This window comes from Dermacentor variabilis, chromosome 2, assembly GCF_050947875.1.
Source record: "Dermacentor variabilis isolate Ectoservices chromosome 2, ASM5094787v1, whole genome shotgun sequence".
NCBI lineage: Eukaryota > Metazoa > Arthropoda > Arachnida > Ixodida > Ixodidae > Dermacentor > Dermacentor variabilis.
The window spans coordinates 35,730,158-35,746,114 of record NC_134569.1 but is presented as its reverse complement, the minus strand read 5'-3'; the positions used below and the strand labels follow the sequence as shown (position 1 = coordinate 35,746,114).

Genomic DNA, 15,957 nt, shown 5'->3' with positions numbered 1-15,957 from the left:
AGGAAAATTCTCGTTGTCGCCATTGTTCCGGTGTTGTTGTTGTTTTTAAGTTTCATTATTTCCACTCTTATGTCAATAATATTCCTCACTAACTTCGGGAAATCACGTGCACTGGCCAGAAAACATGATTTGCCGCTCGTCCTGTGCTCTAAGCACGCACATGCAACAACGCAGGGTACAATCACCCACAAGCAGCTCTTGGAAATATCTACATAAATTTGCGAGCCATTCGGCCGTGAATTGGCGCATTCTTTCCAATTTTTCTACATTTAAAATAAAATTTTCAAATTCCCAGACGCATAAGCGTAGAGCATAGTAGTGCGACTGCATTTTAGTTGGTTTTGAGTAAAAATCTTTATGTGTAATGAGGGAAAAAGTAGACTGTGAACGTCATTTGAGGAGGATTTCGAGTGAGAAAGTCCTATAAGATCCGTGGCAAAACTGCTGTTCGTGAAATGTTTTCTCTTATTATGAACGCACGTGTCAGTAACGCGGTACGTGCTTTGCCGTGAGCTTCGGCCCGAAGCGTTTTTCACTGGACAAGTAAGAGGTTTCTCGCGTGCCTCGGTTGCTTAATCAGGCTCGTTGTTACACTTTGCTTCGCGATCCCGCCATTGCGTACTCTCGCTTCGAGGATTTAGCCAAAATATGACTTCTTCCTCATCTTATGATCAGCGAATATAGAAGGATTTGTCAGCCTAGAGCTTGTCATACTCCTCAGCATCCTTGCTTGTTACCTGTCTCATACAACGCAGCAATGCGTAAAACCCAGAAATCACCTGCGGGAACCCGCACACTCTGGTGTGATGCACCTCTGGCGAGGCCCAAATTCTGTGAATTTTCTGTACCTTGGCCGCCGTTCGAGCACTAGCTCACGTGTGGGTTACGTGTGACGGATAAGGTAACAGGCATCATGTCGTAAAATCGTTGCCATCTTGCAGCACCTGTTGATTTATCCGTGTCCCGAAGCGTGCGCAATAATTCGCAAACTCGAAAACCTCGGCACAATTACCGCGTGGACCTGTCAAATAGTACAGACCCTAGGAGGAGCTTCCCAATGAAAAAAGAGTTAAAATTCCCTGACTGGTTTTCATGAGTATGCCACTCACCGTCCTTTCGCCGAGATTGTTGACTATGCAGTGCAGGTACACGGTCTGCATCTGTTGCGTGGTGACGTTGCGCGGCGTGCTGTTGTCGAACGCCGGCTGCTCAATGTCCGGGAACAGCTTGGGGTTCAAGATCTCGGGCGCCGACACGAGCGACGCCTCGGCCGAACGAACGCGACGCGATGCGACCCTCGAAGCGATGTTCCTGGGGTCTTGGGGAGACGACGTGGGCGCGTCGACATGCGGCCTGCGGCTCTGTGCAGGACCTGCAGCAGACAGAGAGAGACAGGCGAAAAAAAGAAAATGTATCAACCAATGCTTTTTCGGGCTTATTATCGCCGCTTACAGCAACGTGCGCAGAACCTTAAGGGCAGGACATACGTAAAAAGAAAAATAAACTGATTGCTTGGAACCAAGGCATGGAGTCCCTTCTTTTTTTTTTTATTCGCTTGTGTTGCCAGGGAACATAATGCGATAATTATATCTAACCGCGGCAGTCAGTTTGACAAAGTAACTTCACCAGGGACTCATCAAATGTATTGTTCATGAGCCATCGCTAATAGTCGCCACGTTTGTCACTGCTTTATTCAGACCCTAAGTGCGTTTTCAGCCACCGTACTTGTTCCAGGATAAACTAGATTATGGGTATCCGCTACAGATGCAGGGACGCAGCACTTCGGTCACCGGATCTTGTGCTCATATGGTTGACACCAGGGTTAAGTGGTGGCTGGTTTAAAAGCAACCCCAGAATGAAGTTTACGAAAAGAGACTCAGTCCACGTGACAGCGAATGTGGGGAAGGGAGCAAGCACGCGGAGGGATGTGGACAGGCGTCTCCCGGTGGACGACAAATGAGAAAGGGGCAAGGGTGAGAGGAAAGTGAAACAAGAGGCGTTATAGGGGGCGAAGTCTGTGATGTACACGATCAACTTCTAGGTCATGACCATGTCACCATTTTTAAGCCAGGACCACTGGACAGCGATGTTAACACGTGAAGACTCGTTAAGCCTGCGAATCTGCTCACAAATGTTCAGAGTTCTTGTCACTTTTTACGCTACCTAAGTACATTGAAGCTGTCAGTATAGTGATGGCTTTGCTGACGTTAGGCGACTGATGAGGGCTTCTGACGCATTGTCTATAGCCGTCAACTAAAATTTATTTGTCACATACTGCCGGCCACCTTTTTGGCGGCCATGGCAGGAGTGGCACCATAAGTACAAGGACGAAGGCAGTATACATTTGCAAAGTTCATGCGAAAAGTAAAGACCATAATAGAGACTAAGCATATTGCGAATAGTACTATAAAATATTCACGTATAAATTTTTACTCTGGCAATGCGGGAAAAGAGAAAACGGAGAGAGATAAAAAACTGATCGTACCATGATAAGCTTCTTAATGAGTCGCTTTCCTTAAGGAAAAGGTGTAATCTACAAAGTAATAAGTTAGCTTACAAAAATACTGATGAATCACATGGATCAAACAAAATGTTACTCCGCAATGAACATGGAATGGATAAAAAGCAAGGCTATAATACGATGGTTTATCATATAGATTGCACTAAACACAACATAAAAAAATCAAATGGAATGAATCCGTCTGCATAATTAAGGGTAATTTCAATCTCAGGATTTGTCGTGCTAAGAATGCTATTTCTCCTCTTCCACCAAGGGTCAAGTGCCGCGTCCGTGTAGATCACGCCGCGTCTCTTATAGGTACAGTCACCTCAATTGCTGGAATCGGTTGAACGAGCTTGCGGAGCTTTGTTGCCTCGTCAGTGGTAATCGTCGTGTAGTTGCATGGTGCGAGATCGTCCTAGATATTAGTTATGATACAATTTCTGTAGAAACATGATTGTGGTCACGCGACTGTGGAAATATGGTGTAGTTTAAGTTTGCTTGCTTGCTCTCGCTGCTTGACAAACTCAGAAATGGCATTAGGTTGCGCGTGCTCTTGTAGCGCCGGTATAGGTGTAGGCATGAAGTCATTGAACCTACACCGGCTCAATCATAGCCGAGACGTGTAAATGCATTGTGCTACAGTGATATAGAAAAAAAATGGGGTTAATACTGTAGCTTACAATGATGGTATGTCCTGTGGTCTTAAGTTGGCGGCCAAGATGTGCGTGGAGTTTTTGTTCTCGCTTTCTCCTTTATTAAGAGCGCAAATTTGGCGCAGCATAATTAATCTACACTCTTATACTATGCCTTCTACCGTCGGCGGACGCGATACGTAGTGCTTCCTTTTTTTTTTTTTTTTAGCAGTGGTCGAACAAGTTGAACCACATAGCTGGAACACTCATCCCTGACGCGAACAAATCACCCTGAGAGAACGTTGGCTACGGACTGCGGTTCTGGTTGTTCGGCCACTGTTCATGAAAGCAAGTCTTCACATTTATGCGATACGTCGGTTCTGTGTGGATTCATTCACATAGGTAACGTATTGTGTGGACACGTTTCCTAAAGAAGAGGAAGCGGAATCCACTCGGGAAATGAGGAGGAAGGAAGGAAGCAAATCAACTTTATTCAGGTCCTGCAGGCCACGAGAGCTTTGGGCTCTCATGGAGTGGGCACCTCTAACAACGGAACCGGGAGGTTGAGTTTCCTGGCGGCGTCGTGGACCTGCTGGACGGCCCAGAGTTGGGGAGCGAGTTCTTCGCTCCGGATTGCTCCTTCAAACTTGCGCTTGTCCTGTTCGTAGTTTATGTGACCTTGCGAGCACAGCCAGAGTAAATGATATACTTTAAGGGATATATTGCAATTGGTGCAATAAGATTTGTCGTAGAGCTCAGGCATGTAATGGTACGAGTTGTTTCTGCGATGCTATACCCTGGTCTCGCGCTCCCATCCGCGCCTTTCAAACAGTAAATTCCGCTCGCCAGCATAATAATAAGCATGGTATCCGGTGCACAATTTCGCAATTGGTTGTGGGATCTAGCCAACCAGAGTGGCTCGTCAGTTGACTCTTCAACTATCAGTTTACATGGTCTACATGGTTACATGGTTACATGGTTTACATCTACTGCGAGAATAATCAAGTTTGTGCATCGCAAGACATCTTAACGGTGACATAATAGACGGAAATGTTAAGAAGTCTGAACAAAAAAAAATATGGCAAAAGGTGATGGATGGATGGAAGGATGGATGGATGGATGGATGGATGGATGGATGGATGGATGGATGGATGGATGGATGGATGGATGGATGGATGGATGGACGGACGGACGGACGGACGGACGGACGGACGGACGGACGGACGGACGGATGGATTGATGGATGGATGGATGGATGGATGGATACAACTTTCCTGTATGTCCGGCAAGGTTTAACGCGACCCGGGCTCAGGTCTCCCACGGGGGAACGTCAAGGCCCTGCCTCAACGCCGCCTCACGGGCTTGCTGGACTGCCCAAATCTGGATTCCGAGGTTTGAGCTGCGCAGAGCGGTGGCCCACCTCGACGACAAAAGGTGATGGGCTTAATTTTATAGTTCAATAAGAAGTAGAAAGAACTCAGAAGGACTTGTCGACGACAACGCTGTTTCATTGCTGCCCACTTCGAATTTCTCCCTTCGATCATTGCAAAACGTTTATGTTTTACGAATCAGCCAGACACAATATTTAAAAATCCTTTCACAAAGACATATGTTTATTATTAACCCATATACTACCAATGCTTTTGATCTACCTACACGAGCACCAATTTGGTAGCTGTGCGAAGAAACCAATAAACATGCATCCATTAGTCGAAAATACTTCTCAGTTTATCACGTTGAACAAAACAAACATTCAGTTAGGTAATGTACACGTTTCGGTCGTTCGCTCTAATATGCTACCTACCACGCGCTAGCACGATATAGCTACTCATATGCATTTGAACAGACGGCGTAGGTGGTGGAGAATACACCTCCTATATACGTACGTAGAGTGATCGTGTGTGTAGCGCTGCTCGGTGAGCATAGCCGCTAAGATAGGTAGGGAAAAGAAGAAAAAAAGAAAGTAATACGAAGGAAGCGATATTAGAAAACTAGCAAACAACAACGTATATCGAACTCACCGGAGAAACTTCCGCGGGAGTCAATAGACGGGGGTACGACGAGAACTTCGAAAGTGCCAAGCCGGCAAACACCGCGGGCTCAAAAGTAAGACAAAATGTGATGTGACAGGAAAGATGCCGAAAAGAGTATTCGGTATACACTCTGTTGTCTCGGAAAGAACACAGACAAAAAGAATGCAAGAAAGAAAGGCAGGGAGAAATGGAGGAAAGAATGGTGAGACACCCCGAGGGACGCCGAACACGCCGCAGGAAACATCACCAGCCGAAAAAAAAAATTAAGGAAGGAAAGAATGAAGACAATAGAGCGGGCAGGGAAGAAATCGCGATAGGAAGACCGGGAGGGGAGCGAGTGAGGGCGGAAGAGCCGAAGACAAACAGCGGCGTGGCCGGAACGATGAAGATGAACACGTCGCGAAACGCAAGAGGAAGAAAACAATGGTAGAGCACGAACGCTATTGCGGGCAGGGCAACTGGCCTCTCGGTGATCCGGCGTGCCGGGGTGGTCTTGGCAGCAGCGGCCCGGGAAGAGACGCGGTGTGCGGGAAAGCCGTCAGCACGTTCCAGCTCAAGGAGTGGGCAAACAGTGCGCTGTTGTCGGCACGACTCTCGGCGCGCGCACCGGGGCAATCGAGGTGCGCGGTTGGTTTACCCGGCGAGGACTGTCCGTGGCGGGGAGACGGCCAGGGGGAAATGATTACCTTTCAATGAATCGTCATTTCCTTGTTATCTTGGCGTTTTATTTATTTTTTTTATTTTCTCGCCAACCTTTAAACTTCTGACTCTTTAAGACGTTAGCTGAGCACATCGCTGTCGCTTGCGACCGACGAAAACAGTCTACATAATTGATGCAAGTTTCCCGACAGAATGATGGCACGGGCTCTTTTGGAGGAATAAAAGTAGTGGACTTTTTTATAAACAATGTCTGTGCCTCGGTACGTACGCTGTTGTCTGTGTTCTTGTTTTCAGGGCCTAAAATTGTTTCTGGCGCAAGGACGCCCGGGAAGATGCTTAAGCCACGCTGCTTCCATATAGCCTTTTTCTTTTTTTTTCTTGCGTTACTCGCTAACTGCTGCTGAAAACTTCCGCGACGTACATTTCATCCGATTATTATGCGAATGCTCATATCAACAAATCTCATTCGAATGACGATCATGTTGGGTCACATATAGTTATGTCGTGGACTCGTTTCTCGATTTCTTTTGAATACAACCTCCTAATTTTTTTCAGAGCACGGGACGAGGATAAAGAAAGAACTAACAAGCATGACGTGCATCACCATAAACGTGATAAAAATTAAAATCGTGAACATGTCCAAACCTTACTTAATTACATTGTACAACCCACCTACCTGCATTGCGAGCCCCTGTGCGTTGACGCGCACACAGGAAATCACAGGTCACATTTTTCAGCTTCATCACGCACATGTTGACTGCTACGAAATTTGTTTGCTAATGGCTTCGATGTTCTCAGCCAAGTCTATTAATCATCATTAGTACGTCTTACGTTTTAGCGGTTCCTTCCGACAAAGCCGCATATAGACTGTTGTTGTACAGCTCCAGTCACAAAACTGGAAGGTCAATTGAGTATTTTAACATTGCCATGGTTAACTGAGTCTCCGAACAACGTTTAGTCATTAATTCCTCATCGGCCAACGCAAAGTGATGTTTCTCTGTGGAAACGCTGATGGCAATGCTGGTTCCAGACAAAGTAATCCGCTCAACAAAGTGCTCGTCAGTAAAGTGCAGTTTCCACAGAATCGTAATAACGAAACCAGTACTTTCAATTATAGAACCAAGGACACGTAATTCCAGTCACTCAAACAGCGCATCGAGGCCTGGAGAACGAATTAGCATAAATGAGAAAATAAAAGGAAATCAAAGAAAAGAAAATGGGATACGGCCCCGAGCGAAGCGGGATAAGCATTATTCGATTGCCGGGGCTTAAGTAATTCATCTGAAAATAAAATGTTTGGTAACACTGGGTCTTGATTAAGCCATTCAGTGAAATTCCCATTAGAACGGTTTGGTTTTAATATGCATGTAGCCTGTGTTGAAATTCGGGATGCTTGACAACGTAACTAAGCACACCACCCACCTGACATGTGTAGGACGCAAGACCGCGTCTCCTAATGTTGGCACTCGATATTTACGCAAGCATTGCTATCATTTGGCAATGCCGGTGTGTGTGCATGTGAGTGAGTGTGTGAGCGAGTGAGTGCGTGAGTGCGTGCGTGAGGTCCGTGAGTGTGTGTGTGTGCGTACGTGCCTGCGTGTTTGTGTGTGTGTGTGTGTGTGTGTGCGTACGTGCGTACGTGCCTGTGTGTGTGTGCGTGTGTGTGTGTGTGTGCGTGCGTGCGTGCGTGCGTACGTGCGTGCGTGCGCGTGCGCGTGTGCGTGCGTGTGTGTGTATGTGTGTGTGTGTGTGTGTGTGTGTGTTTGTGTGTGTGTGCTAGTCTATTTTATGTGTATGTTCTAGTGCGTCCGCGACAACCATGGGGACTTCAGTTACTGACATTATCCAACTCCGCTTTACGTTTTCTTTTACTTTACATAATTAATATTGTGCGAATTGAAGTAATCGTTACATTAGAGAATGGCTGACTGTCTTCGTTATATTTTCATTTCAGTGATAAAAAAATGGAATGAGGAATACGAAGAAAGATACTGTCAAAATTCAATTGTATTTCTATATATGGACACGTGTGCTTGTTTATCTTTCTCTGGTGACCGTGCGCTTTGACACGTGAGCTTTGGTTCATTGGCGCCTCCATCCTGGCTGCAATACGAACATTTCTCACATTTAGGCGAAGTTACCGACTCTGTGATGCACTTAACGCGTCTGCGCGGCAGTGGTAGTGTAACTTTTTTGATTAATTGAAAATACTTTTTCTTTTCCCTAGTTGAAGGTGCGTTCCGAAGCTCAGAAAAGTTGGTTTTATGCAGAAAGTCTGTAGCGAAGGATAAGACGACTGAATTATCCATTCTCAGGAAGTTGACACGCCGACCAGGGTGAAGGCTTGTCGCATGAAAGACGGACCCCTTGAAGTCCCACATTTGACCTAAATTCGAAAAGGCCTGCTTGGCATACACCCCCGCCCCCTTTTTCTTTTCTTCTTTCTTATAGTGTTGTGAACGACTAAATAGCACAAACGTGGAATGAAACCAAACAAACAAAACTGGAGCAAATCGATAACGTGATTATAAACCTATACAGCTGTGCCGTTTCCACTATGCACGGTTTTGCACTTTGGTAATAACACTAGGCGGGCCATTCTATCCAAAATTAGGACGCGCTTGTGACATTGTACCGGCAACCAGGAAAAATAAAAATACGACATTATAACTTGCAGTTGTTTCTTTCCGTGCTTTTTTCGGCTCGGCAAAGATCGAAAGCAATCTTTTTCGATACGAAAGGGCAAAATAACGCTACTTCAAATTCACAGCATGGACTAGAGAAGAGGGTGGGGTGCAGGCTTTGAAATGAACAGCGAAAAGCAAGAAAAGAAATGAACAGAGTCAGGGTACGACGACGACGTCTACGAGGGGCACCGGCATGGAGACGCTCGCAGAAGCGAAGGCCTTTTCATGTACCGCGCCTATTTCCGCCGGCCGAGGCAGGCACGTGGGCTGCACGATCGAGCTGCTGCCATCGGATATCGAGAGGCGGCCGCCGCTTCCCGGCGAACGAAATGCGCCATGGATGCATCGAGCTGGCAGGCGTCGCTGCCGCATCGCCGCGTCCTATCAAAATGCTAAGAGGGGCGGCACAATTCCCCTCCTTCCCCCGCGTCCTTTTTCCCATCGCCTCCGCTGACGGCGCCACCGTCGCTGTCGAGGTGTCGGCTGAGGAACTCTCGGCCCGTGCTACCAGCCACAAAACTAAAACACGTGGAAGGGGCGGGGAAGCTTTGATGGCAAGGCCTGCTGCAGCATGGCATTGGCGGGTTTCGTGTTATTTTTTTCACATTTTCATTGTAGAGTCTTACAAGGAACAGTGGAGAAAAATAAGCCTGGCGATAATGTAATCGTGCGCTACCGTTGTGGCGGTAAAGCCAGCGTGCAATTTATAAATTATTCATCGACTTGTCTAACCATTGTATTTCCGGCTTCCGTTGATCTTCTCATAGCGAACCTTTTTTCAGTGCTAATTCTTGCTTTGACATGCATTGACTTCATTCAGTCGCTTGTTTATACTTTGAGAACAATATAAACATTTTAACAAATTTAAAGTGTGAGGAATAACTACACCCATGAGAAGTGTTGCCACTCCAGAACCACCTGTTTAGCGTATGTACTCGAGAATGTCCAAGATTATTATGCACAGACTCGAAATTGCATCAGAAAATGCGTAAGCTGTGAGTGTTACGCACTCCTGCTTCAAAGAAGTGTTGCGAGGCTAGCACTAAATAAAACTTAACAACAAAAAGCAAGAAGAAACGCACCTGTGTGTTTCTTACCGAAGCGTCGCCATATTGTAGGAAAATACTTGTACAGTGCATGATTCCCACACTGGCTGAGGGACTGTCTCAAAATATTTTATTGTACTTATCTCAGAGTGCGACCACACTATACTTTCTTTGTTGTACTGAGAAGGCATCACATGTATTTTTTTTTTCTTTTTCGGTTGAAACCAGACTAGCAGGATGAAATTGTGTCGCCAAGCGCTCTGAATCGGTCGTCCTGCGTTGAAGTCGCGAGCTCGCGTATAACGTGAAACGTAAAAGCACTGGAGCGCGTACGCCTTTCTAGGAAGAGCTCGCTATGTGTTGTCTTTGTAAACAATACTTCAGTGTTGAGCACGTAATGGAAAGCTTCAAAAAGCGCGAATGAGTAATATTTTTTTTCTCGTGTGCTTGCAACTGTCTGAAACACGCATGTTTTCACCCCCGGAAGACAAACAGCGCAAATGAGTACGTGTACCTCGTGATGAACGCCATGGAAAGGAATGTTTGGCTGGGGACGAACGTAACACTAAATAAGAGCGGCGTCTTTCTGAGACGTTCAGTACCTCGTGAAGGCTAGCCTTGAAAAAGCCAGCGCTTATTCGAGATAGGGACGTACGTGCTCTTGTGTAATGCAGAAGACTCGCAGCATTTTATTGGCGGGCTGATGGCCCGTTGTTTTTCGTTCCATTGTGCTGACGACGCGCTACACGAGCGCGGTCGTTCTCACTCCGCGAACAGCTCCAGTCAGGCCTCACCCTCACACGGTACGCAGGGGACGCAGAATATTTGTCACGTTCGCCATTTCATGGCCTCGCCAAAGAACAAACCGAAGGACTTAGGAGTGCTCGGAAAGTCGTTTCGATTGTGTTTACACAACCCTCGGTAAAGGTTCCGTGACGGTCGCGGGGCTTTGCGAGAGCACTCTTCGACGCTGTGAGAGCACTGTGTAAAGTGTTGTAAGACTATGTGGTAGCTTTCACTGGGAAAATGAGATGGACCAGTTGCAAGCAACACGCTTTTCTTTTTTTCACGTGTACGTAAAATTTGCTGAAAGACATGCATCTACAATCCTGTTCATCTACTCTTTCTCGCGCTGTAACTTTAATCATAAAGCACTTACCATCTTAACTTTCCCCCTTATTTGATTACCCTCCCGGCAACCCAACTTCACTTTCCTGGAAATTAAGGGGGTTGTGGCACATAGACACTAACAGATGTAGCAGCCACAAAAGTGAATGAATAAATGGATAGATGAAAAAAGAAATAAAGGAAAGGAAAGAAAGAAAGGGAAGGGAGGGAAGAAGGAAGAAAGGAAGATAAGGATGGGAAGAAAAAAGAAGAAAAAAACGATAAACTATTCGAGTGTACGAGAATGCAAGCTCATACTTCGGCCACGTGCAGACCCTATATTTTCACCACATGTCAAGAAAGCAGCTGTGAAGAACTTTAATATGTAAACTCCTCAGCTCGAAAAAGTTATGTGGCTGCCAACTAGTTCGACGTGTTAACTTGTTTGCTACCATTGTAAACAAACACACCGTTATATACAGGGCACCTTGCCCTGCTGCTGGTGGAAGCGTAAATGTAGGTAGCGCGACCCCAAGTTAAAGCTTGCAAAACGAGGAAATGAAGTCGGGAGAATGAAACGACGCAAGCAGCTGACTCTTGCTCTTCAAGACCAGCAGTCAGCGCCCCCCTGCAGCAACAGCGGGGAGCCCCCAGAGACTCGTTTCAATTCCACGTGTCCGCGATGGAGGCTGGTTTACGTATGCTAAGCGTATGCAAGTCAGGGCTTCGCCCTTATTTCCGTATTTCACATTTCAGCCAGGGCTGGAATGCTTTGCGTGTTGCTGTCACCGTTCGAGCCTGCCTCTCCGCAAGGCAACGCAACCGGTCTCCTAACAAAATTTTATTTTTCCGGGACGGTTATTCGCACAGAGCGAGCCTGTGCGCGACGCGTAGAACAGTCACTTTGTCTTGACGTTCAGTGCGGTGGGCCTCTGGCAGGCCGCACGTGAAATGTTTTTATTTGACGCTGTCATACGAACGACAGCTTGCGAGGCAGGAGAGTCGTACGAAAGAAAGGATGAAAAAAATGGGTGCGACCTGCAAAGCGAGAGGTTAGAGTATAGGGAGTGGCGGCGTGCGTTCGCACACCTTTTGCGGTGTTATACGCTTCTCTGTTCAAAAGCATCGCACGACGCCGCATATTAACAAAAACTAAAAAGATAGACGGACGACGAGGAAGAGAATATCTACTAAAGTAATATATTCCGGCCTGTTTATCCCCTGAAGTCTGAACAGTACACCACTGAAAGAAAGAAAGAGAGGAATGGAATACGAATTCTCCGGCAAAGAGTTACTGGGAAGAAGGCAGAGAAAGTAAAAAGGCACAAAACATCGCGGCGTTGGCGGATGCAGCCCCTTTTACCCTCCGAATCGCGGCAGAGTCGGCCGAGAAGAGATGCGTTTGCGTCTTGAGGAGCGCACCGGGCGGCGTTGTGTGCTCAGAAAGAAAATGCAGCGGCGATTACTCTCGGAATAGGGACTAGGGATGTACAGAGAACTGGTGGTCTGGATTCGACGTCTAGTGGGGTAAACATGGCACCTACACTGCATGCCAACTCGTCTGCTAGCGGTATCGGCCTGCGCACGACTGCCACGTATAACTTTTCGCCTTGACGCTACATGATGTTAATGAGAGGCGTTTTCCAAACCTTAAAGGTGCCGTCACCAGGCGCCATCGACAATTTCGATTACACAGGAAGATATAAAGCATTCTTTTTACGTTTGAATTATGGATGCCATCACCAAAAAACTACGGATGCCTCAACGGATAAGTGTGGTGCGTCAAACGGGTGCACGTCCAGTAAGAATTGACCGGACGGCGTTTCTAGCCGAAAGCAGAGAAAAAAAAAGAGAGACAGCACCGCCGAACCCTACGAGTGGGTGAGGGTTGAGATAAACGATGCCCGCGCTGGCGAAAAAAAAAATATGCTTGGATCTGCTATCGCAAACACCAGAGACCAGCGGATCTGGAGAAAGGCCAGTAAAGTAGTGCAAAACCGCGCACGAGACATACGAGCGCCGCAACGCGTCCCTGCGGCGTCCTCCATAGGCGTCTACTACGGTGTCCGCGATTCGCGTGGTACAACGCCGTAGTAGTCGCTGCGGTTGTCTCCACTCTGAACGGAGCAGTGGGCGAGGAGGACATCGAGGTACCGAAGCAGCCGCCGGAGAAGAACGCCCTTCCTCCCTCGCCTGATCCACCTGCCTCGCGCGCCATAGGAGAGGGCACGCATCCGGGTGATGATGATAGTGATCTAAAGAAAGGAAAGACGCTTGATTCCGCAACCCGTGAGGGAGCACGGCGAAGCGTCGCTTTCCTCGCATGCGCGCTCCGCTCCTCCTCCCCAGCTATAATCTGCCCCATACACAGCAGTCAATGCTGTGGAGGCTAGAGAGACTTCTTGCAGTTGCCTCATTCGCACTTGGATTTAGTTCGATGTATTTTGTGCGCAATCGTGCGCATGTTTCTTTATATTGGCTTAGTATTGAATGAAACAAGTTTTAACAGATACACTGTGGTGCACGGCTGCTACGTAATGCGTTGTTTTAGATTATTTTTAGTGTTGCTCTTTTGAAGTTTTCTATTGGCAACACGCCGCGAGTAGCTTCACGTGCATGCTCGCGCGAGCGAGCGCTCTTGGCGCTCAGCAAAGCATAGACAGAACGCACGAAGTTCGGCCAAGGAACGCACCTTTCCTTGGCCGAACTTCTTACGTAGCTTCCACAGCGTTGACTGCAATGTATGGAACGAACTATAGGCTCCACCCACCCTCGCCGTGTTGCTACGCGCGTCGATTTGCCAACTAGAGTCTGCAAGCCACATTCCTTCCCTGCCTTCTCCGATACCGGTGCCAAGGGTCCAGGTCGCATTTACTTGACGAACACAGGCTAGTTTCTTCCTTCTCTCTCTTTTTAGAGTGCAGCTTTTAGGCGCCCGTTCCTGCGGCAAGCGTCGGCCTCGGCGTACCTGAGGGAACGAGTTCATCAAAAAATGAAAGCGAACACGGAGTGTAGCGGGAGAGGACGAAAGACGAGATGAGGAAAGTGGAGAGGAGAGATATATATTCTTGATTGGTGGGGTGAAAGGTGGGGCTAAGTGCAGCGTGGTAACTGTCTCTCAATAGAGGACACCTCAGTATGCAGCGCAACCAGGTGCTGAGAAGCGGCGGAGGATATGGCGAAAAGGGTGAGGTGGAAAGCGGAATGCCGGCGCGACCAGGCAGTCGACCAGCGCGGAAACAAAGCGCTGGCGTGGGCTTCGAACCCACTCAGCCTGCGCTACTTTGACTGCAGGCGCCGCCGCCTCTAGAGAATGCGCTCCGTGCGGGTGGACACTGCGCGCGAACCAGGTGTTCCTGTGTTCACGCTTTCTTTCTGAACAATGAGCGACGAAACCGGTGGAAAGGCTTCGTCTGCCGCTGCTGCTAAACGAGCTGCCCGAGCAGAGGCTCAGCGTCGCCGGCGAGGGCACCTGGTCCTTCAGAATCAAAGTATTTGCCATAATATACCGCGAATTCAAAACACCTAGACAGCTGCGCGTTTTCGAGCGAATACTCCCTATAGGGAGTATTCACTCGAAATTCGCGTTAGAGCAGCGCGCGTCGTTCGTTCACCGATGACGCCATTGATGAGGACGCGGTGAGCGCGTCAAAAAGGTCCGTCTGCGGCGGATGCTCTGAATTATGTCCACACGTCACCTGCGCGCTACCTCTCGCGTTCTCGCGATTAGCAAGGCATTTGTGCCACACTCATCTCATGTGCAACGTGCAGCACGAGACAAACTACCCACGCCAGCCAATACATCGCGAAATGTAAAGACATATAAAGCTATGCTAAAATTTCGCATTAGGGAATATCGTAATCGTCGGATTTTTTTTCTTTCTTTTTCGCTTTCTCTTTCTTTATTTATTTTTTCCTGTGCGGCGCGCTTCCAGTTTTGCGCGTCTTAATTGGATGATTTACCGAAGTCACGTGCCATAATCGGTAACGTTGCAGGAATTTCCTCTTACGTAGAAGCTTTTGTATTTGCGAATTTCACTCTATGGCAATAAGCGCGGCTCCGTAGAGAAAAAAAGCACATGTGCTCTCGCTTGAATTTCAACTGTATTAGCGCCGTGTAACGGTTTGACCAGTGGCAGATACGATCGTCAGCACATGATCTACGAGCCGCGCTAGTCCCTTTGCGATTCCAAACCTGGTGAAGGGTCGTTTCGTATTATATATATATATATATATATATATATATATATATATATATATATATATATATATATATATATATATATATATATATATATATATAACTTACATTTTGTCAGACACAGGAACACTTTATGGGTCTATGGTATCCAACACTGAAACCTCCTCGGCGATGTTATGACAAGTGTTTTCGTCTACACGATACGAATTTCGCATGATACTTTTTTGGTGCGCTGCATGGTTTACGTTTTTTTTTTTACTTATTTCGTGCGCCGGACTTTGAGGTCATGGTTGTGGGATACCCATTTCTGCGACCACACTTCATGCCCTCGGTTGCAGGACATTAAAAACCAATCAAGTGACCATTTCTATCCGGGCTTAGTTTTCTGACAGACAAATAATGTGACAGACGAACATATTAGCAATGTGGTTTGCTTTCTTTAGCGAGCTCAAATACCTAGCGTACTTCGCCCGTAAAATTAAGGACCACAATCGATCGTTCCAGTTTAAATGAGCTTCTCCGCAAAGCAATAACGCGAAGTGCCTGCGTGTTGTAATCTAGCACTTTCTAATTATTTTTTCTAATTATTCTTGCTTCGGTACTTCCTAGAAATCAATGGGGTCTTACAAATAGTAATAAAATGAACATTTTAAGGTTTAACATCACCACGCAGCTGGCGGCATATGAGATACCCTGTGAAGGGCTCCGGAATAATTTCTTTAACGTTCAGCCAATGAATCCCACAGAAGCTTTTTGCAATGTGTCACGATAAGAATGTGGCCACGGCGGCCGTTATTCGCATCCATGATCTTGTGCTGAGCTATTAAACATCGTAGCCACTATACCGCCGCACTGGGTCTGCGCTGCTTTTGAAGGCACTCTCACAAAGGAGTAATAACGGATGTAACACCACTGCAGCACTCTGGACCTTAAGAGCAATAATCGATTGACGGATCAAAAACAAACAGAGCGCGAATAAGATGATCCCCAATTCGGATCATTCGCAAAGGAAGCACGGAGATAAAGCCCTCACCGAAGCTATGTCATCTCACCCTGCGTGCCACTGAAGTTCGAGGTAGCAAAATCAG

The 15,957-nt window shown here is 47.1% G+C and overlaps 1 protein-coding gene across 1 annotated transcript in view; it reads right to left on the bottom strand.

Moving 5' to 3' along the window:
* Positions 1 to 15,957, bottom strand: part of LOC142571627 (zwei Ig domain protein zig-8-like) — a 310,051-nt gene that overhangs the window by 169,397 nt on the left and 124,697 nt on the right. The window contains exon 2 of the mRNA XM_075680136.1: positions 1,110 to 1,372. Coding sequence (XP_075536251.1) covers positions 1,110 to 1,372 — 263 coding nt within the window. The remainder of the gene's footprint in view (positions 1 to 1,109; positions 1,373 to 15,957) is intronic.